The 17,669-nt window shown below is 40.3% G+C and overlaps 1 protein-coding gene across 2 annotated transcripts in view; it reads left to right on the plus strand.

Annotated features, from left to right (window-relative positions):
• Positions 1-17,669, plus strand: part of fgd1 (FYVE, RhoGEF and PH domain containing 1) — a 51,427-nt gene that overhangs the window by 21,868 nt on the left and 11,890 nt on the right. Inside the window, exons 1-6 of one of the 2 annotated variants that reach the window (XM_026928603.3) lie at positions 1,336-1,764; positions 11,338-11,550; positions 12,024-12,210; positions 12,369-13,047; positions 14,654-14,892; positions 15,934-16,090. In XM_026928603.3, the coding sequence (XP_026784404.2) occupies positions 1,707-1,764; positions 11,338-11,550; positions 12,024-12,210; positions 12,369-13,047; positions 14,654-14,892; positions 15,934-16,090 (1,533 nt within the window). In that variant the 5' untranslated portion in view covers positions 1,336-1,706. Of the gene's footprint in view, positions 1-1,335; positions 1,765-11,337; positions 11,551-12,023; positions 12,211-12,368; positions 13,048-14,653; positions 14,893-15,933; positions 16,091-17,669 lie in introns of those variants that run through there. The other variant, XM_026928602.3, reaches the window with a different exon arrangement.

The raw sequence follows: 17,669 nt of genomic DNA on the forward strand, positions 1-17,669 counted from the left end.
GAAAAATAAAGCTTGGGAATGATGTAACAGATATTGATGGTGCCTCTGGGGCATGTACATAGCTAGCATATTTAGCTTGCTTTGCTAATCTGCTAGTGAATCTAGTACAAAGCCTAGAACACAACATGTAAATAAAACAACCAATTTTCACGTGAATTATTGCATTGTTTAAAGGTGCATTAGGTAAGATTAGGTCTCTAACAGATAGGTGGGTTTTCTCTGCGACTTTATAAACCTTTGCTATAAGCTTTCCTTGTACAAGTAAGGAATAAAAAAATAATCACAGTAATGTTTAACTAGTTAGCTTTAAAAGCTATTTATACAACAGTTAGTTCCGGACCACTCATTTGATTGGTCAAGCGGCGTTCCAAGAGGGCATATATTTCCTATAGCCACAGTGGGACGTTTCATTGTGTGTATCACTCCGCTCGTCTGTGTTTGCCATGTAAAATTAGACTTCTTAGTTCAAAATGGTTACTACAATAGTGTTAGCGACATCATCAGCGGACATGGCAAACGATAATTTTCGGCTTAAGATATGAAAACTTGTGAGTTGAAAAAATAAAAGGAAGAAGGAACGCAATTTTAACAGGAATGTACAAATCATTGTGAGCTAGCTAGCAAGCTAGCTGATGTGCTGTAAACTGAGTGTGGCTTCTTCGGGAACTATTTCTGCTAGCGGAGCAAAAATAAACAGAACATTAGGCCGTAGTGTGTCCGAAATATCACTTACTCAGTATTCATTTCTTGTTTATCGAACTATTGTATAAAAGCAATATCATTCTTGCAATTGTTCAGTTGTACTGAACATCAGCACGGCTTTGATTACCTACAGCCAAATCACAGCCGTGCCGATATTCAGTATGACCGCACTCTTTCTCGTGCGATACTTCTTAAATGTAGCTATTACTATTTCTCAGGCTGGACAGTCGCACAATTGACACAAGTGTGAATGTAGGGACAGATTGTAGTCTGATGGAGGTGTGATTGGACAGGCACTGTTGGTGTTTGTTCGGTACTGTATGACTTATTTTGGACCTGCAGGTGTTCAGTCAACATGGTGAGAGTTAGTTTAACACTGCAGGTGTTCATTAAACACTGTAATTTTGTTTTCATGGCTCTGTCAGTAGGACGCGAGTTTTACTGCCGACACTTCAGTCCCGACTAGAACCTACGTTGCCAAGGGAACAGAGGAACGGTAGTGGGCGTGGCCAGTGCTCCAAAAAAAAAAATAAATAAAAAAAAAAAAAGCTGTGAACGTATATGGATGGGCGTGGCTAAGTGAGCAGGAGTGGGCGGGGCCAAGGCGGCTGGGATTTGCCCCGGTGTTGAGGCGCTGCTGCTGTCTGCGTTAATGGGGGCAGCCGGAAAGGGGTGGGGGGAAAGTACGGCGATCAAATCTGCCTTTTATTTCGTTTGTTTTGCGTATTTTTTCAAGTGTCATCGCTGTAAAACGATTTTATAGCTCGTGCATTGGTTGTAATTCAGCCCTGATCGCTTGTAAAAGGCTTTTTATTATGAGAAGAAATGTGATTTGGTGCTCCTGAAGATGGCCGGTTGCAGCGCGAGGGCTTTTCTCACCGGGTGCATGTTAACCATTTCTCTGCGCGCTGTCTCACCTCTTTTGCGCTGATTTGTCATTTCATTCATTTTCCCGTCGTTTAAGCGTGTGTGGGGAAGACAGGGCTCCCCCCTGCTGTATTTTAATGACCGGTTTCGTGCTTTGCTGCGCGATGTACATGGAGAAAACCAGTGTGCTCCGGGGTAAGAGCTTTGCACCCTTTTTTTTCAGAGCATATGTGCATTTTCAGAGCTTGATGAATTTATTGGAATTAAAAAATGTTAATCTCCATCATCTCCATGTCCACCTGCACCATGCATTCTGCATCATGATCATATTCATATTAATCTCATATTCAGCCTGCAGCAGCTGTAAGGATACAAATGCATCCGAGCAAAGGTTTGCAAATGTGCAAAAAAAAAAAAAAAAATGAATATCCCTTGCAACATCTGCAGTAAATATCTTCTGATCTCAGTTATGTTTTCAATCTGCGTGTTGCACGTCATAAATTTGATTAATGTCGCGTGCAGCATTGTTTTGTTCGCGTTTGATCTTTGATTGACAGCTTTTCTACTTTTTAGATGCAAAGTAGAGGCGTATTTCTGGTGCACATTGAGGAAGGATGCAGTCAGGGATGCAGGCATCAGGGATGCTGGCATCTAGGTTGCATGCAGTGTGTGTGCGCGCGCGCGTGCGTGTGTGTGTATGAGAGAGAGATGCTGATTCTCAGGGAGGCACTACTGCCATGGCCATCCCTGATGTCTGCATGCATTTGCAGGTTAGTCCATGATGCAGGCGCTCTGCCGCACATGAGCCACATGTGTTGCGTGTTATAGTTTCAGGTGCAGTCGTGTATACAGATGCATGCGCATGCTGCAATATCTTGCAGTTGCAGTGTTTCTCATGTCCTGTGCCACATGAATCTATAAATGCCCTGTTATGATGGGATAGAAACACTATGCCCACGCTCCCTCTGTCGTGCCATGTTGTGGTGGGCGTTGCTGGTGTTTCTGTTTCCCGCTCAGCTATTCATTTCTCCCTTTTCAAAAGCATCACCATGGATATAACCATAGCTGGCCTACTTAAAAAAAAACAGCTATCTTTGTAGTGCATGGTCTATTATGCACAGCCATTCCCTCTAGTCATGGTTGCATGAATGTAATTTTGATTGGCCAGCATGTCGTATCGATTACAGTGGATGACAGATGCGTGATGCGTGGAGGCCCAAATGTCACAGAGGGTCTATCTGATCTTTGAGATATATCAGAGCTTGAGCTTCAGGCTGCCTAAAGTCGGTCTCCTAGGTTTCTGTTTTGGTATTTGATTATCCATTATCATTTTTTTTTTATTATTAACTTGGCGGACACTATATAATTTGTCCACATAGAGCTGGTGATGGTTAAGGGTGAAGCTGGCAGTCCTGAGATTTGAACTGACAACCTTCCAGTCACTAGTACAGACATAAATCGATGATTTATGTGTGACACTGTTTTCTGAAAGCATCTGTGATCATATCAGGGAGAAAAACTAGCTCATCTGTTGACAGCATGGCTTTAAATTGAGCGGGTGTCTGAGTGCCGGCTGTGTGTTGACTGTCCTGTCGGTGCAGTCAGCAGTGACTGGATAAAAATAGTCCACAGCCTGCAATTTGCAACAAGTCTTTCACTCACTGTAGACAAGATAATATCGAACGCACACTAACATTCCGTTTGTTTTTCCACAGCGTGACTGCTGCGTGAAAGCCACACAGCTCCCTTGTGTTATTTTAAGCATAAAATAAATCCAGCCGTATCTAATGTGTCGTGTGAAACACTAATGTTAAACTAAAGTTTAAAAAATGCACCAACACTACACACAGCTACATCTCACAGATGTCACATTCAGATGTTTTCAAGGTTTTCAGGGACAGTCCCTTAAATTGGGTTATACAGGATTCATGAAATATTCATGTAAAAGTCAGATAAGATGGATGCCGTGGTCAGCAGAAGGATGACATTTTAAAATGGACCATTGATCCAGAAGCACCTGCCAGAGCAGCAGGTCAGTTTTGTTGAATGAGTCTGAATCTATAGATCCGCACAGATAGAGTCAATCGGACGTCTGTTCTTCAGAGCACAAGCTAATGGAACAAACAGCTAAACCAAAAGCAGAAAGACCGAGGCATTTCAGAAATCTCTTTGAGGTTTTTCTGTTTTGTGTTTGTGTGTTTGACTGTTATGTTCTCCTTAAAGTGACATCGGGTCAAAAATAAAACATGTAACCATCGATTTGTCTGTTGTATCGATGCCTTCTCACCTTTTACAGCAGTAATACAGTTGGCTCTAGAGCGAGATTTACCAGTTTGAACGCTGGGAAACCCCTCCTGATGACACAACTTGGAGGTTAAAGTACATTTTTGATGGATTATAGAGGCTGTGGTGCATCTTTTTTTTTAAACCATATTCCGCCAAACTCCTCCCACACAAAGTGGTATAGAATAATGATTGGTTGCTGATGTTGAGGATTCCCAGTAATTGTATGACGTATTTGCCTGTAGTATGTTTGTAGTTATACAGTATCGATAGACATAAGTCTAAAAATTATATCATGAATTCTGCTAAAATACTGAGCATGAAAGATGCAACGCTGTATGATTTTTAAGGAGAAAACACTTTGTGTGTGTGATTATAGGAAAATAATCAGCAATGGGCAAAATTCTACATTGCATCTCAGAAAGAAATAAATAGCAGAAGGCAAAAAGAAAAAGTAAAAATATATATTTATTTTAATTCCCTATTACATTTAGTGTATATTGTTCATTTTTCTTGATTAAGTGAGGTTTTGGGGCAGAACTGTGAGCATGTTGACATTTTCTGGGTTTTATTAGCTGAAACAAATTACAGAGGTGCTGAGACCAGTAGGTAAAAGGATTGCATCTTTAAAATATCCAAAATACTTCATACCTCTGCATGCTGTAAATTCTGCACTGGTGTGTAACATGAAACATGTTTGTACAACCTTAAAAAATGACCATAAAACCGGGGGTGGACTTGGCGCTAGGCAAAGATAGGCAACCATCTTGGGGCCCCAGAAGCCAAGGTCCCCCTAAAAATGCAAATTATATATATTTGTAATTATTAATGCTAAATAACATATGCTGAAATGTAAAATATTGATGTTAAAACACTGACACAAGGGCTCCATTCCTATATTTTGCCTACGGCCCCGAAATCACTAAATCCACCCCTGCATAAAACTATTTTACAATAAATACAGTCATGGTAGAAGTTGTTTTCCTGCAATTTGTTTAAGACTTGTAGAAAAAAATGTATACAGATATTGTGATAGGAGGAAATGCGTTTTAATCAGTAGAATGTTTTTAAGTTGCAGATTTTTTAAAATTGACCAAGTACTGTGCCATCTGTAAGATAAAGAATCCCCTAGAACGACTGCCAAAAACATGTTTGTTAAAACCGTGGCCTTCTTGACACTCATCTGCTTACTCAGCCATTCATCTGTCTCCATTGTGGAGTCGTCTGAAGCCCAGGACACTCCATCCTGTCTGCTCCACTGTTCCTCACTGCATAGGAATCTGTATCTCTTGCTTTCCTAAACGATCGCTTTCCTTACACTGCAGGTTCCTGGTGGGTCCTATTTGCCCATGCGTGAAAAAGAGTGTGTGTGTGTGTGTGTGTGTGTGCGCGTGTGTGTGATTTTTGCTCTCTTGATTCATGCACAGCTTCTGATGGTTTGACCTTGAGCTCATTCATGCAGCTCTCAGATTTTTACTGTAGTGCTGCGCCTCTGCATTCACTCACAGTAGATTTCAAATATGTATCTGTTCAAAACTATTTGTTCACCAAATCCATAGATTTTCTCAAGTAAGTAGTAAAAACGGGCGTGGACATTTCCATATACAGATATATACATATACAGATCTTAATGTTCACCTAATGAGGTATTCACAGATTACTCATTTGAGATGAGTACCAGCTGAGAGTGTTTTCTGCCACAGGCCTGGGTTTTAATTAGGGCTATGTGATGAAATATGATGACGTAATATTGATAGTAATAACGATAAATTATGTGTTAATACACTGTTTGTCATAATTTTTTTCTAGAACAGTTATACTAATTAGAAGCAGCTGGTTAGATGTCAGAATTTTGTACTAAAGCTTTAAAATGAAAAATGTCATTTATAATTTTTCATTTTCACTGTTAAATAATATAGTGCTGGCAGTTTATTAGCAAACCGAAATATCATGATATCATGATCGTGTCTTCAAGTACAATATTTTTGTCATATTTCCATCTAAATATGTGGTCACGCTAGTATTATTAAACATTGTAAGGTTGGTTTAACAGGACCACACATAAAACAGTTTATGAAACAGCGAGACTACAGCCAGCTAGTTGTCCAGTTTGCTGTTTATTCTGGAAATGTTTTATATTACAAACACAATACAGCTCCTTGTCCAGGTCAGTTTGAAACAGTTGTGCTGATAATGGCTGTACTTATGGCTGACAGGAGTGGAAACTGAAGCAGTGTTAGCATATTGTGTGTTCTGAAAAGCTTTTCGGCTCATCACAGTTGTAAAGAGTTGTTGTTTGTTCATTGAGACTGTGCTAATTTTTTGTTTTTTTTTTTACACTTAGTCCACGTGGCTGTAACTGTAATATATAACAAACTGTAGTGTTAGATAGATGATTTCTAATGATAATTTATTCTAACAGAAACCTAAAAGTATTTTCAAACTGTGTACATGTGTACATGCTGCTTATTCACAGAGTCGCTAAAAACCTTAACATTGTCATAGCCTATTCAGTAGCTAGCTAACAGCTAGCTGATTAATACTTGTACCAGCCTGAAACAAGGTACAAGGGAAAAAAAAAAAAAAACTGATAAAACTTATAGATAAAACTATTTTTTGAAGGTGACATACAGTATAGCCTAGCTAGAGTCAAAATACAAACACTCACCGTTAGTCAACTAGCCACCCATCATCAGCTAGCTAGCTAGACTGACTGAGATTTCAGCAGCTAATTACAGAAGAAATGTCATTTATTTCCCATGATTTTTTTTTTCTTTTCCGTTTTTAACAAAAAATCTCACAATATTTTTATACAATTTTACAATTAACTCTGATGATGATTCTGGGTTTGATGACCTCGTTGCTGTACAATGAGGAATTCCTCATATTAACACATAATTTATCGTTATTACTAGATTCCTCATTGTAGGATTTCTCGAACACTTTCTTAAAATGGCTGCTCTAGTAAGAATGCTAACTGGACATGAATTTTAGCATTTTGCACTTGTGAATGGATCTCTGAAGGTTCAATAGGAGTATACTTTAGTCCTGTATCCCTTTTTACTGTATCTTCTGTTGGACTGAAAGACCTGCATGGGAAGTGGAGCGTGAAAACGTCAGTCAGTCAGTCAGAAGGAAGCTTCACTATGTAACCAGCAGGTCGTTATGCATGTTAGCATTGTGTTAGCGTGAGGCCTCTGCACAGAGAGAGGTCTTATAAATGTACTGCATGCTCCTGAAGTGTGTATAAACAAGACATGTGCTCATGTGTTGTTCTAATATCACAATAATTTCCTAATCTTTTATCTTTTTTAATCGTATTATGTAGCACATTATCAATCTCCTTATTTATTTCTAGTGCTGTGCATGTAATATTTTTTTCATGATTTGTCGCGATTGCATGAGCTTTGCAACATAAAGACAAAAACAACTACGCTTTTTTAAACAGGGATAGCTCTGTACTGAAGAAAAAACTTCTACCTAGTGAGTGAAAACTCACTAACCTAGTGAGCTATCTAGACATCTAATGCTAGCAATATGCTGCCTGTCATGTTGTGTTATGTTAGCTAGCTACATTCGTTGTTGTTCTTCTTTCGGCTGCTCCTGTTAGGGGTCACCACAGTGGATCGTTGGTTCACGTTTGATTTGGCACAGTTTCTACGCCCTTCCTGATGCAACTCTCCTCAATTTTATCCGGGCTTGGAGTGCACTGTCGTGTGCAACGCCAGTGGCTCGGGTTGGTTCCCTGGCCGCGAATTGGAAGCAACCCGCTACAGTGTTACCATTGTTAAAAAAACAATGTAAGATAGACAGTTAACATTTATAAAGGCTTGTTAAAATCATTTGTAAAGGTTAGTTATGAAACGATGGTAATCATGAATCATGAACAAAACACCTTCCATGATTTTTAATGAACTGTAGACACAAAGTCAGTTTTGTAAATCTTTTTTTGCAAATCATGACATGTTCAGTGCTTACTTTACATCTCAGTTCATCGTTTTAACATTTGCATGTTGATAGTTATCGTACATTCACACTAACATGTGACAAAGCAATGGACAACATATACGCGATACAGAGCCACGATTATAGCGACCAGGATTTTCTCAGTTGTGTGCAAATTAGGTATGAATTAGTAAAGCGACAAATCCAAATGATTGGCTTGAATGATTACTTGGACCATTCTTATGGCTTGCGTGGTCCGACTTTTCTACAGTTCCCCATGTACAACTTTAGTTCCTACCTGTTGTTAGTTCCCATTTCAGCAATTGCCACATAACCAGAAGAGACAAATTACAAGCAATGACTTTGCTTGCCAGTGTGAACGTCTTTGTTTTTTTGTTATTTTTTGTTTATTTCAGCCCTTCCTCATTATCTCTCTACAGCCACTCACCTCTTACTTGGCCATGGCTCCAAGACATTTATTTTAATTCCTAATTCTTGTCATGTTCGTTTGCTCTGGCGGTGTAACCAGCGATTCACAACATGAATAGAGAATGTAGATTCAGTTTCGAACCTAATATGACTGTACACACAGATATTGGGTTAAAGTTATAGATTTATGAATCTGATCATGAATTTGTGATTCATTATTTTACACTTTTAATATGACATTTATTTGTGGTTACATTGGCAGAAAGATACCTCCATGTTAGAGGGCTACTAAAATACACAGCTTTATAGAAGACAGATTAGAAGACTGTAATTTGTGCTTTCTGAGAAAGAGCAGACAGAGACTGTGGAATGAAAGAGAGAATTTATCCATCTGTTTAGATGTTTGAATGACGTAGACTGGTCTAGAGACTGCAAAGGAAAAAAAAAAGAACAAATGGAAAATATCTTTCCTCTGTCTGCTTTTTGATGACTATGGAACAATAAGTCTTATGTGTCACATAAATTTTCTTTACGGGTTTATGCTTTATAACTTTGATTTATAATGCTTGCTTTGTGTTTGTATATTTTAAGGTGTATAGGGTTACGACGATGCGTTTGTAGTAGTGCATGACCATCCGTATCGCGTTTCAAAAGTGATGCTGCATCAGCTGTGAAAACACTTGATGAATGTGTAACACGTGCATGTATACATACCGTGCAAAAGCCGGCATTCGGGGCGCAAATATTTGACATATCTCACCTAAAATGGGCTTGTGGGTCAAAAATTGCCGTTTGTGTTCAGTCTAAACATCCGCACGCCGCCGAGCGCTGGAGTATTTCAAAGGAGGTTTGAGAAGTAAAACAAGGAATAAAATAAAGCAAACCCAGAAGACACTGAGCGGTTGAGTCTGTGGCTGGGATAGCTTTGTTTTTCCCCTCCTCTCCTGTTTTTTTCTCTTCCCCTTTAAGGCATTTTAACGGAGCATGTGGAAGTCATTTCAGCCTCCTGCCTGCAGAAGTGGGTACGAGTGTCGTCATATGGAACCAATTACCTCTGGGTAATGGTACACATGCCAAATTTTTTCTCTTTTTTTTTTTTTTTTTTAAAAATTGCAACATCACACGGGTAGTCTGCACACCATCCGACCTGTCTGTGGCACTTTAAAAAAAAATTCCATGCCAGATTTTTTTTTTTCTTCAAAAGGCATGAATACATTTTTATGGAGTATTTTCATGGTAGTGTTTGCCCGTATGGCTGGCACAGCTCACTGAAGCTCGTTTAGCATTTCCTTGTTCTCGGCGTCGTTATGCGACGGGAGCCGTGAAGTGTTGGGATTGATTGAGCCGCTAAACAGGCAAATCATAACACAGCATGGCTACGCTGTCAGCCGACATTCTAACACACTGACCTACATAATTCACTCCAGACGCAAGCAAGCAGCGTTCTCGCTGTTCACGTTTTCAGCTAAAGCTCCTAAAGCCGCAGAGAGCTAAAGAGCTAAATTACATGGAAATTGACCTGGCTGCTAAATTTGCTCGTGTATTCATAAAATCAGCCAACTGTAAATAAACAAACTCTTTAATTAATAGTAATGTCTATGAGATATGAAATATTAAGTTATTTTAAGAATGACTATTTAATATCTGGGACATACAGCTTGAAAATAATTCTGTCTCTTGATTTTTACCTTTGGATTTTTTTTTATGTTGGATTTTGTTTACTACATTTGTGTGCAAAACTGCGTTGTATGAATAACATATCATCAAGTAAATGTAGCACAAGCTGAATTATATGCTGAATTTATGCAACTCATTGATAGAATAATGTAAGCAAAAGATAAAATAGCTGCAAGCAGTGATTAAGGGGTCCAAGCACTCTCCTCCTGTGATTGAGTGTGGAAATGTGCAAGTTTTGACTTAATCCTTTTTGTTTGGCTCTGTCATGAAATTGTAATTTGTGTAATGGATGTTTTCATTTTGCAAAGGAGAAGTTTATTAGTCAAATGGTTTAGCATTTATCAGAGTAACAGGAGCCTGTACAGAACAGAAATTGCACTTCACTCGTCTTTTACACCATTTTAGATGTCAGTTTCAGAGCGTGAGTTTAAACTGGATCAAAAGCTACTGGTAGTGTTTAATCCGGCCCAAAAGCTCTCACTGCGTAATGACACTTTCGGGATTTTGCATCGTTGCATCCCCTCGGGTATTGTCTTGAATGTGAAAATCGCTCAGCTGTCAGGAAACATTTCTGTAAGACTGTAATCCAACGTGCATACCAAACGCATTTATCAAAGTGACTTTATTTGGATTTGCATTTAAACTGTGGGATTTCTTTCATCTGCTGCGCTTCTGTGTATCACCTAAAGTCAAGTAGCTGCCAGTGAGAAGTGGTTCTTATAATCTGAGCCTCTCTGTTTACACTGAAGCCTGTAGTGTGTGTGTGTGTGTGTATGTGAGAGAGTATGTTCTGAGAGAAATGTATGAAAGGTCTGATCATAATAATTAATGGAGGTTAAGATATTACGGGAATGATCAAAAGCAAAGTAATTCCTCCATTACATGCTATAATACATTATGTACACCCAGAAAAAGGGTAAATATAGCAACTTAAAACAGAAGTGCTGACATGTATAGCTTAGCCATTTACTAACATTACTACTAAAACATACGCTTTTCTGCTTTGTCAGCTAAAGCAATGGTTTGTCCAAAAGCAAATAAAAATCGTTAGATGTAAAAGAGATTCACTTGTGGAGAAAAGACGGAAAAGACATGTAGTGGCTACTTTTACTTTGTGCCAAATTTTGCCTTGCTGTTTTCTTACTGTTGCTTACTAATTTTACTACTTACTAATTCACTAAAAAGGTTATTTGGTTTGTCTTTTTGGGGAACTCATGCAGAACCCTACAACAGATGGTTTCTCTTTCAGAGAAGGTTCACAGTGGATTATGCGAAGAACCCATGAGGAACCCTGTTTTTAGGATTTACTACTGAATAAGTGTACAGCAAATGTGTTGACGGATGGGTTCAGTTGTATATGAAGTGTTGAGAAATGAATGATATTTAAACATAGTATGCAAAAGACTGATCTCTCTCTCTAATTGTCTCTCTCAGGCCCGTCCGCGTCCAGTCCTCGGCTCCTGACTAAGAGTCTGTCTCTGGAGCCAGGCCCATGTCCAGGAGCCCATGAGGCCCCTCAGCGTCTCTGTTCGGACCCCGGGCCCCTGGGACTGCAGCATTGCAATGGCACAAGCGAGAGCGAGCCTCAAAACGCCCCACCTTTGCCCCCAAAAACACGGCCGCCATTACCCGGTCCCAAACCACAAGGTGGATCTCTCAAGCCTCTTTTTGTTAAAACATATTTATTTATTTTTTTTTAATGTTTACAGTGTTTGGTTGATTTTATTTAAGGAATAAATGACTTGGGGGTGTGCTATTATAGGAAAATAATCAGTGTCACGGTGGCGTGGTGAGTTCAATTTACCATCCCGAAGCGTATTATTTTCCTATAACAGCATGTCTCAAAGTGCATTATTCCTCTTATACCCCAGCAATTTGCCAACTCTAATGATTTTAATTATATAATGAACAATCCCTTCTACATTTTATCCGTTTATAGTTATGTTGTGAAATGTCTGTGAAACAAGTAGAGCATTATTAAAAACCTGTAATTGTAATATCGGATCATATAAAATCTGGCCCAGCAATACTGACCCTGTCTGCATGTTTCGCTTAGATATAGTCACGTGACCTGGTCAGACTTACAGTAGCTATTGCTTTATTGATTTTGTCTCGCTCAGTGCCCCCGAAACCACCACATCTCCAACAACAGAGCGGCCGCCGACCCCGGCCCCCGGACAAACCCCTGCCCCCGCCTCCATCCCGCCCACTCCCAGCAGACCCTCGCCAATCACGGACAGGCCTGCCGCGGGCCGAGGGAAGCTCCTCCCCGACGTGTGTCCTGTCACTCATCGAGAGATTTGAGAGGTGAGAGAGAAGTGCATCCGTACAGCATCGTTCCTACATTACTGTAGTCGCTGTGTGTCCTCCCAGAATGTAATTATCACATTAATGTCAGGATGCATGAGGTAAAACATTTCCAGTCTTGCATTATTCTAAATTGTTATTGTTTTGTGTATTTTCAGGGAGCAAATCATCATGGTGCCTGATATCACAGGGGGAGTGATGTGTATGCCGAGGGTACCTGAACCACAGCCCACTACAGACTCTATTTTACCCTGCACTTCCCTCAACGAGCCCGTGGAGCCTCCTTCTGTCGAGAAGGAGCAGGAAAAAGAAACGGAGGAAGAGGAGGAAAAAGAGGAGGAAGTCAAAGAGGAAGGGGAGGTACAGGAGGACATAGAGGAGGATGATAATGAGCTGGGAGCCTCCTGCTCGGAAAAGCGACTCTCCACAGAGTCCGGCTACGGCGCCTCCGATAAACTCCTGGACGCAATGGAGATAAGAGACCTCGGCCAATCGGAAATCCCCCCTGACCGCCTGTCCCTTCCTCCGCAGCAAACAGACACTAAACTAGCTAATCGGGACAGCGGCATTGACAGCATCAGCTCTCCGTCTCACAGTGAGGAACTGTGCTTCGCCAGCGATGACAGAGAGGTGTGCATGTCTCTTCCTCGCCTCTCCTCCTCTTCCTCATGCGGTTGTGTGGAAGGACCAGCAGGAGAAGGAGCTGTCGCTGCCGTGGAGGAAGGAACGAGGGACTCGGAGGGAGACAGTGATTTGGAAGAAGGGAGCGGGGATGAGAGCGAGAACGCCATGGCCATAGGGCCTCAGCCCAAAGCAGAGAGACAGGACTCTGTTGAGGTAGTTTTTTTTTTAATATAAAACTGTAGTTAGAAACAAGAGGATTCACAAAAGATTTTTTAATTTAAACATTCTGGGAATTTTGAATGATTTTTTTTGTAATTGGAATGAATCATATTACATTTATATTGAATTTGTGGAATACTGTAATATCTGAAATGGGTGGAATTTCTTACATTGTTAATGATAGTTAAGAGAGACTCTGGATAGAAGTGTAACATTGTAGTACTATAGTGTTGGCATATTGCTAAATTGTTCACTCAGTTGCTATCAGTTGTGGCCAGAAATGAATGATTGTGGGTGAAGCATTGCAACAAGAAGTGAGACATTTAGAAATCTTACAGTGGTAGTTTAGGACATCTTCTATTATGCAACGTTTAGTCCATTTGAATGGAACTCTGTTGCATATTCCCAATTGGGGCGTTTTTTTTTTTTTAGGCAGATCACAACAATCGCACTCGGCTACAAACCAAAACAACCGCTCTGAAAGCATCTAGGCGAAGTGTTCTGAGCATGTGAGCGCGGTTCAACTGGAATGAGAACGCAGTTTGACCCTGAATCAACCCAACTGCAGGAAGTGAACCGAACATGGTGTTTGTTTTGGGTTGTAGATATGCGATGTGTTCTGAAGATCTGTAGCTACAAACAAAAAGAGAAAATAACTGCTGGATGTGGAATACAAAATGCTTTAAAACTAGTTAATCATATTTTTATCTAATCATTCATTTAGCGCCAGCTTCATGTTCTTCATGCTCAGTTGATTTTTGGGAGCTGTACGCACTTGGCACAGGTTTGATTACCTTTTCCTGTTGCTATATCTGTGACCTAAAAAAGAGTCTTGGAGTCTTTTCCAAGTACGTTTTTAGCTCTACACGCCTACATGCTTTTGAAAGTTCCCGTAGAACCAACTTTAATCCAAGAACACATCAAAAATCCTACCTCTTGGGACGCTCATATCTCTGACACAAAGCCAAAATATTATTTTCTTAACTTGAATTAAAGCCTTAAAATTCCTGTCCTGCTTTAATCAACCAGATTTTGTGAATGTACAAGATTTAGGTTATGGCACTAGATAATACCGAACTATTACGAGCTCAAAGAACTGAAATTTGGCATCATAGTGTCGAGGATGTAACTAATGTAAATGAGCCTCAAAACCAGAAGCAGCCATCTGGTTATTTCTGCTACTAAAAAATCAATGTGAAATCTAATCATTATTCATTATGAAAATGTCACTGCTCTACATTTGAAGGGGTTGAGAGTTGCTGATTTGATTGGATCTCACAGCAGGACTCCTCTTGATAACATACTCACGTTAAACCCACCCTTCATTACAGTTACACTGCTGTTCACCACATCACCACCTGCAGTAATGGTCACAGGAATACCAAGAATATTTCTGCCATACCCTCACGTCAGCTCTGTAATTTTATGCTTTACATTTCCGCCTGCATTATGGCCCTGAAAATATGGGCCTCAGAAGATCCTGCATACAAAAGAATGTCAAGCTTCCTGGAGGACACTGAGCTTTCACCACACTGTGAATGCTTTCGGACTGTCAGTCCAGATGTCCTACAGATGTGTGTGTGTGTGTTTTGCCTTGCAGCTATCAGTGCAGCAGCGTGTGTTTAACATCGCCAACGAGCTCCTCCACACGGAGAAGGCGTATGTGTCCAGGCTTCACCTCCTGGACCAGGTGTTCTGCGGGCGGCTGATGGAGGAGGCGCGAGCACGAGGCTCTTTCCCCTGCGAGGTGGTGATGGGCATCTTTTCCAACATCTGCTCTATCTACTGCTTCCATCAACAGTTCCTGCTGCCAGCTCTGGAGAAACGCATGGAGGAATGGTGAGTGAATAGAGGGCAGGAGGCAGGAGAGAAACAAGCTAAAGGCACACTCATGCTAGGAAGTAAAATATTAAATTCCTTTAAGTGGATATTTACTGCAATTAAAGGTTTTGTATCGCAGACTTCCTAGGCAAACAAACGTGGCAAAAAAAACAAAACAAAAACGTTGCATCAAGATTAACACTGGCAACTTTCTGAAGTATAACATGGGAATTTGCATTGTCGACCAGTAGCAGAATTGCTTTGGTTGCATTAGTCGGTGTAACTATATTTTACTTTTTGCGTTTTTGAGTTGCTAGGAAACAAGTCAGACAGGTAGCCAAACAAGCTACGAGCTCACAATGTTGAAATCTTTAAATCTGTAAATGTAAATGTTGTATAGGAATTACTACCCCTAAATTAAATTAGGCATGTTAAATTGTAATTAAAAAGTTGGCGCAACCATAGTCTAACCGTTCAGTCAGAGTCAAAATGGACAAATGATTTCATCACCTATCTTCAGCCTCGATCAGCCCTGTTTCACAGGAAGGTGTGAACTGCAAATTTGTTGCCTGACTGCAGCTTGAAACATGGGAGGAAATAAAGAATAGGGACAGAGATGGAGCTGAGGGAGTGATAGGGGAGTGAGAGAAAGATGAAGGAGGGGTGGAAAGAGGGAGAGTGGGGGTGAGAGTACAGAAAGTGGAAAGGTGGTTAAACATAGCCAAAGTAAGCAGGAGTGTGAGAGAACAAAGATAGTGTAAGAGCGAGAAAGACATAGTGTTGGTGAGAAAGTGAGAGATCAGACTGTTAACTGAATCCTACCACAGTGCTGTGTCAGGAAGAACATTTCCTCCAGTCCCTCAGTCATTTCATTCTCTCGACCAAAATGTACACATTGAAGTTCCCACACGACCTCCTCACATCAGAACAACGAGAAACCTCAGAGTTCCTCGAATAGTCAGAAATGTGTGAGGTTAGACACAGGTGGCGAGTGTTTGCTGTCCGCAAGCTCTCCATACGAACCCAACTTGACCCTTGACTCTTGACCTTTACTCTCAGGGACGTGAACCCGCGGATCGGGGACATCCTCCAGAAACTGGCTCCCTTCCTGAAGATGTACGGCGAATATGTGAAGAACTTTGACACGGCCATGGAGCTGGTGAACACCTGGATGGAGCGCTCGTCACAGTTCAAAGCCATCATTCACGACATTCAGGTAGGTCCAGGCCAAACCTGCTCACCATTTCAGATATCTTGTGGTTCCTAACGGGTTTTAATGTGTTCCTGATCACATTATTTTTAGATTTGTAGTGATTATTAAGGGGCTTTAATGGGAATTTTAGTGGTCTCATCCTAGGTATTTCTCCTGGTTTCTAATGGGTTTTAGTGTGTTTCTGTGTGTCTTAGAGTATTCTAGTGTCTCCTTGTGGGTTTAATGTGTTTCTGCTGGTCTTAGAGGATTCTAGTGGTTCTTAATGGTTTTACTGTGTTTCTGGTAGTCTCATTTTAGAGATTTCTGGTGGTTCCTAATGGTTTTACTATGTTTCCGGGAGTCTCATTTTAGAGATTTCTGGTGGTTTCTAATGGTTTTACTGAGTTCCTGGTGGTGTCATTTTAGAGATTTCGATTGAATCTAGTAGCCTAATGGATTCTAGTAACCATTAGAATCATAAATGGTTAATGGAACCCATTAGTATTTTCTTTCAGCGGGTTATGAGGTCAGCTCTGATGATGGTCACCACAGTGGGTTCCAGAGTTAAAATGAAATGCATTTTCCCTCTACACAAAATCTGTATACCTGTTCAGAGTACCGTGCTACACTTGTGAGGGCTTGTTCTAGCACTGATGGTACAACAAGATTCCTTTTGAATCTGGTAAACACAAGATTATGCAATAATATTTCTTCCATCCTTTCTTTCCAGACCAGCTCCTCAGTATATCTGAGAGAAACAGGAAGCAGTGTTTGCTACATTTTCTTTGTAAAAATCACCCATTTCTATGAATTCCTGTGTTCCTTCTTTGAAAGGCTTGGAAAAAATCCCATGTTTTCGTGTGTGTGGGTGGATGGCGCGGATATGAGAGCATACTCTCCTCAGCGGTTAGTGGAAGCAAGGCCTTCTGTTAAACACTCTGCCGGTCTGGGATGAGTAAGAGTATTACACTTTCCGCAGATGTGTGAAAGACGAGAATTTTTGCCAACTCCGTCTCTCGCACAGTTACAACTGGTGTTAATTAGACACCACCTTTACTTAATTCACACTCATGCTCAAAAAAGCACGCACAGGATACAATTAATACAATTAAAAACACTCACACAAAAACGGCTGACAACTCGGCGCCCGTCATCGACTGCTTTCTATTAATTAATGCTGTATGTTGATAAAAGAATGTTTTGATTAAAAATAATGAGTGTGCCAACACTTTAGTGCTCACACATGATGGAGAATGACTCATCCTCTAGACTTTTTAAAATTTCTAGACTAATGAATACTAGTACAAGCAGAAGCCTTAGTGAGTGATAGTTAAAGTAATAATAATAATAATAATAATAATAATAATAATAATAATAATGGCTTTATCTATGTAGCATTTCTCGTGGAAAAAAATGATTTAACAAGACAGAAATATAAAACAATCGAAGTACAAATAGGTGATAATGTAACGGCCTTTTAATTGCATAAAAGAGTTATGCGTTTTGTTCACTTGACTTGTTCAGTAGGTTACATTTCAGCTACATAAGCCCTTCATAACACCTGACATAAACATACGTGAAGACTTAAAAATGCTTATTACAG

The sequence above is a fragment of the Pangasianodon hypophthalmus genome, chromosome 8 (genome assembly GCF_027358585.1).
Source record: "Pangasianodon hypophthalmus isolate fPanHyp1 chromosome 8, fPanHyp1.pri, whole genome shotgun sequence".
In the NCBI taxonomy this organism is placed as follows: Eukaryota; Metazoa; Chordata; class Actinopteri; order Siluriformes; family Pangasiidae; genus Pangasianodon; species Pangasianodon hypophthalmus.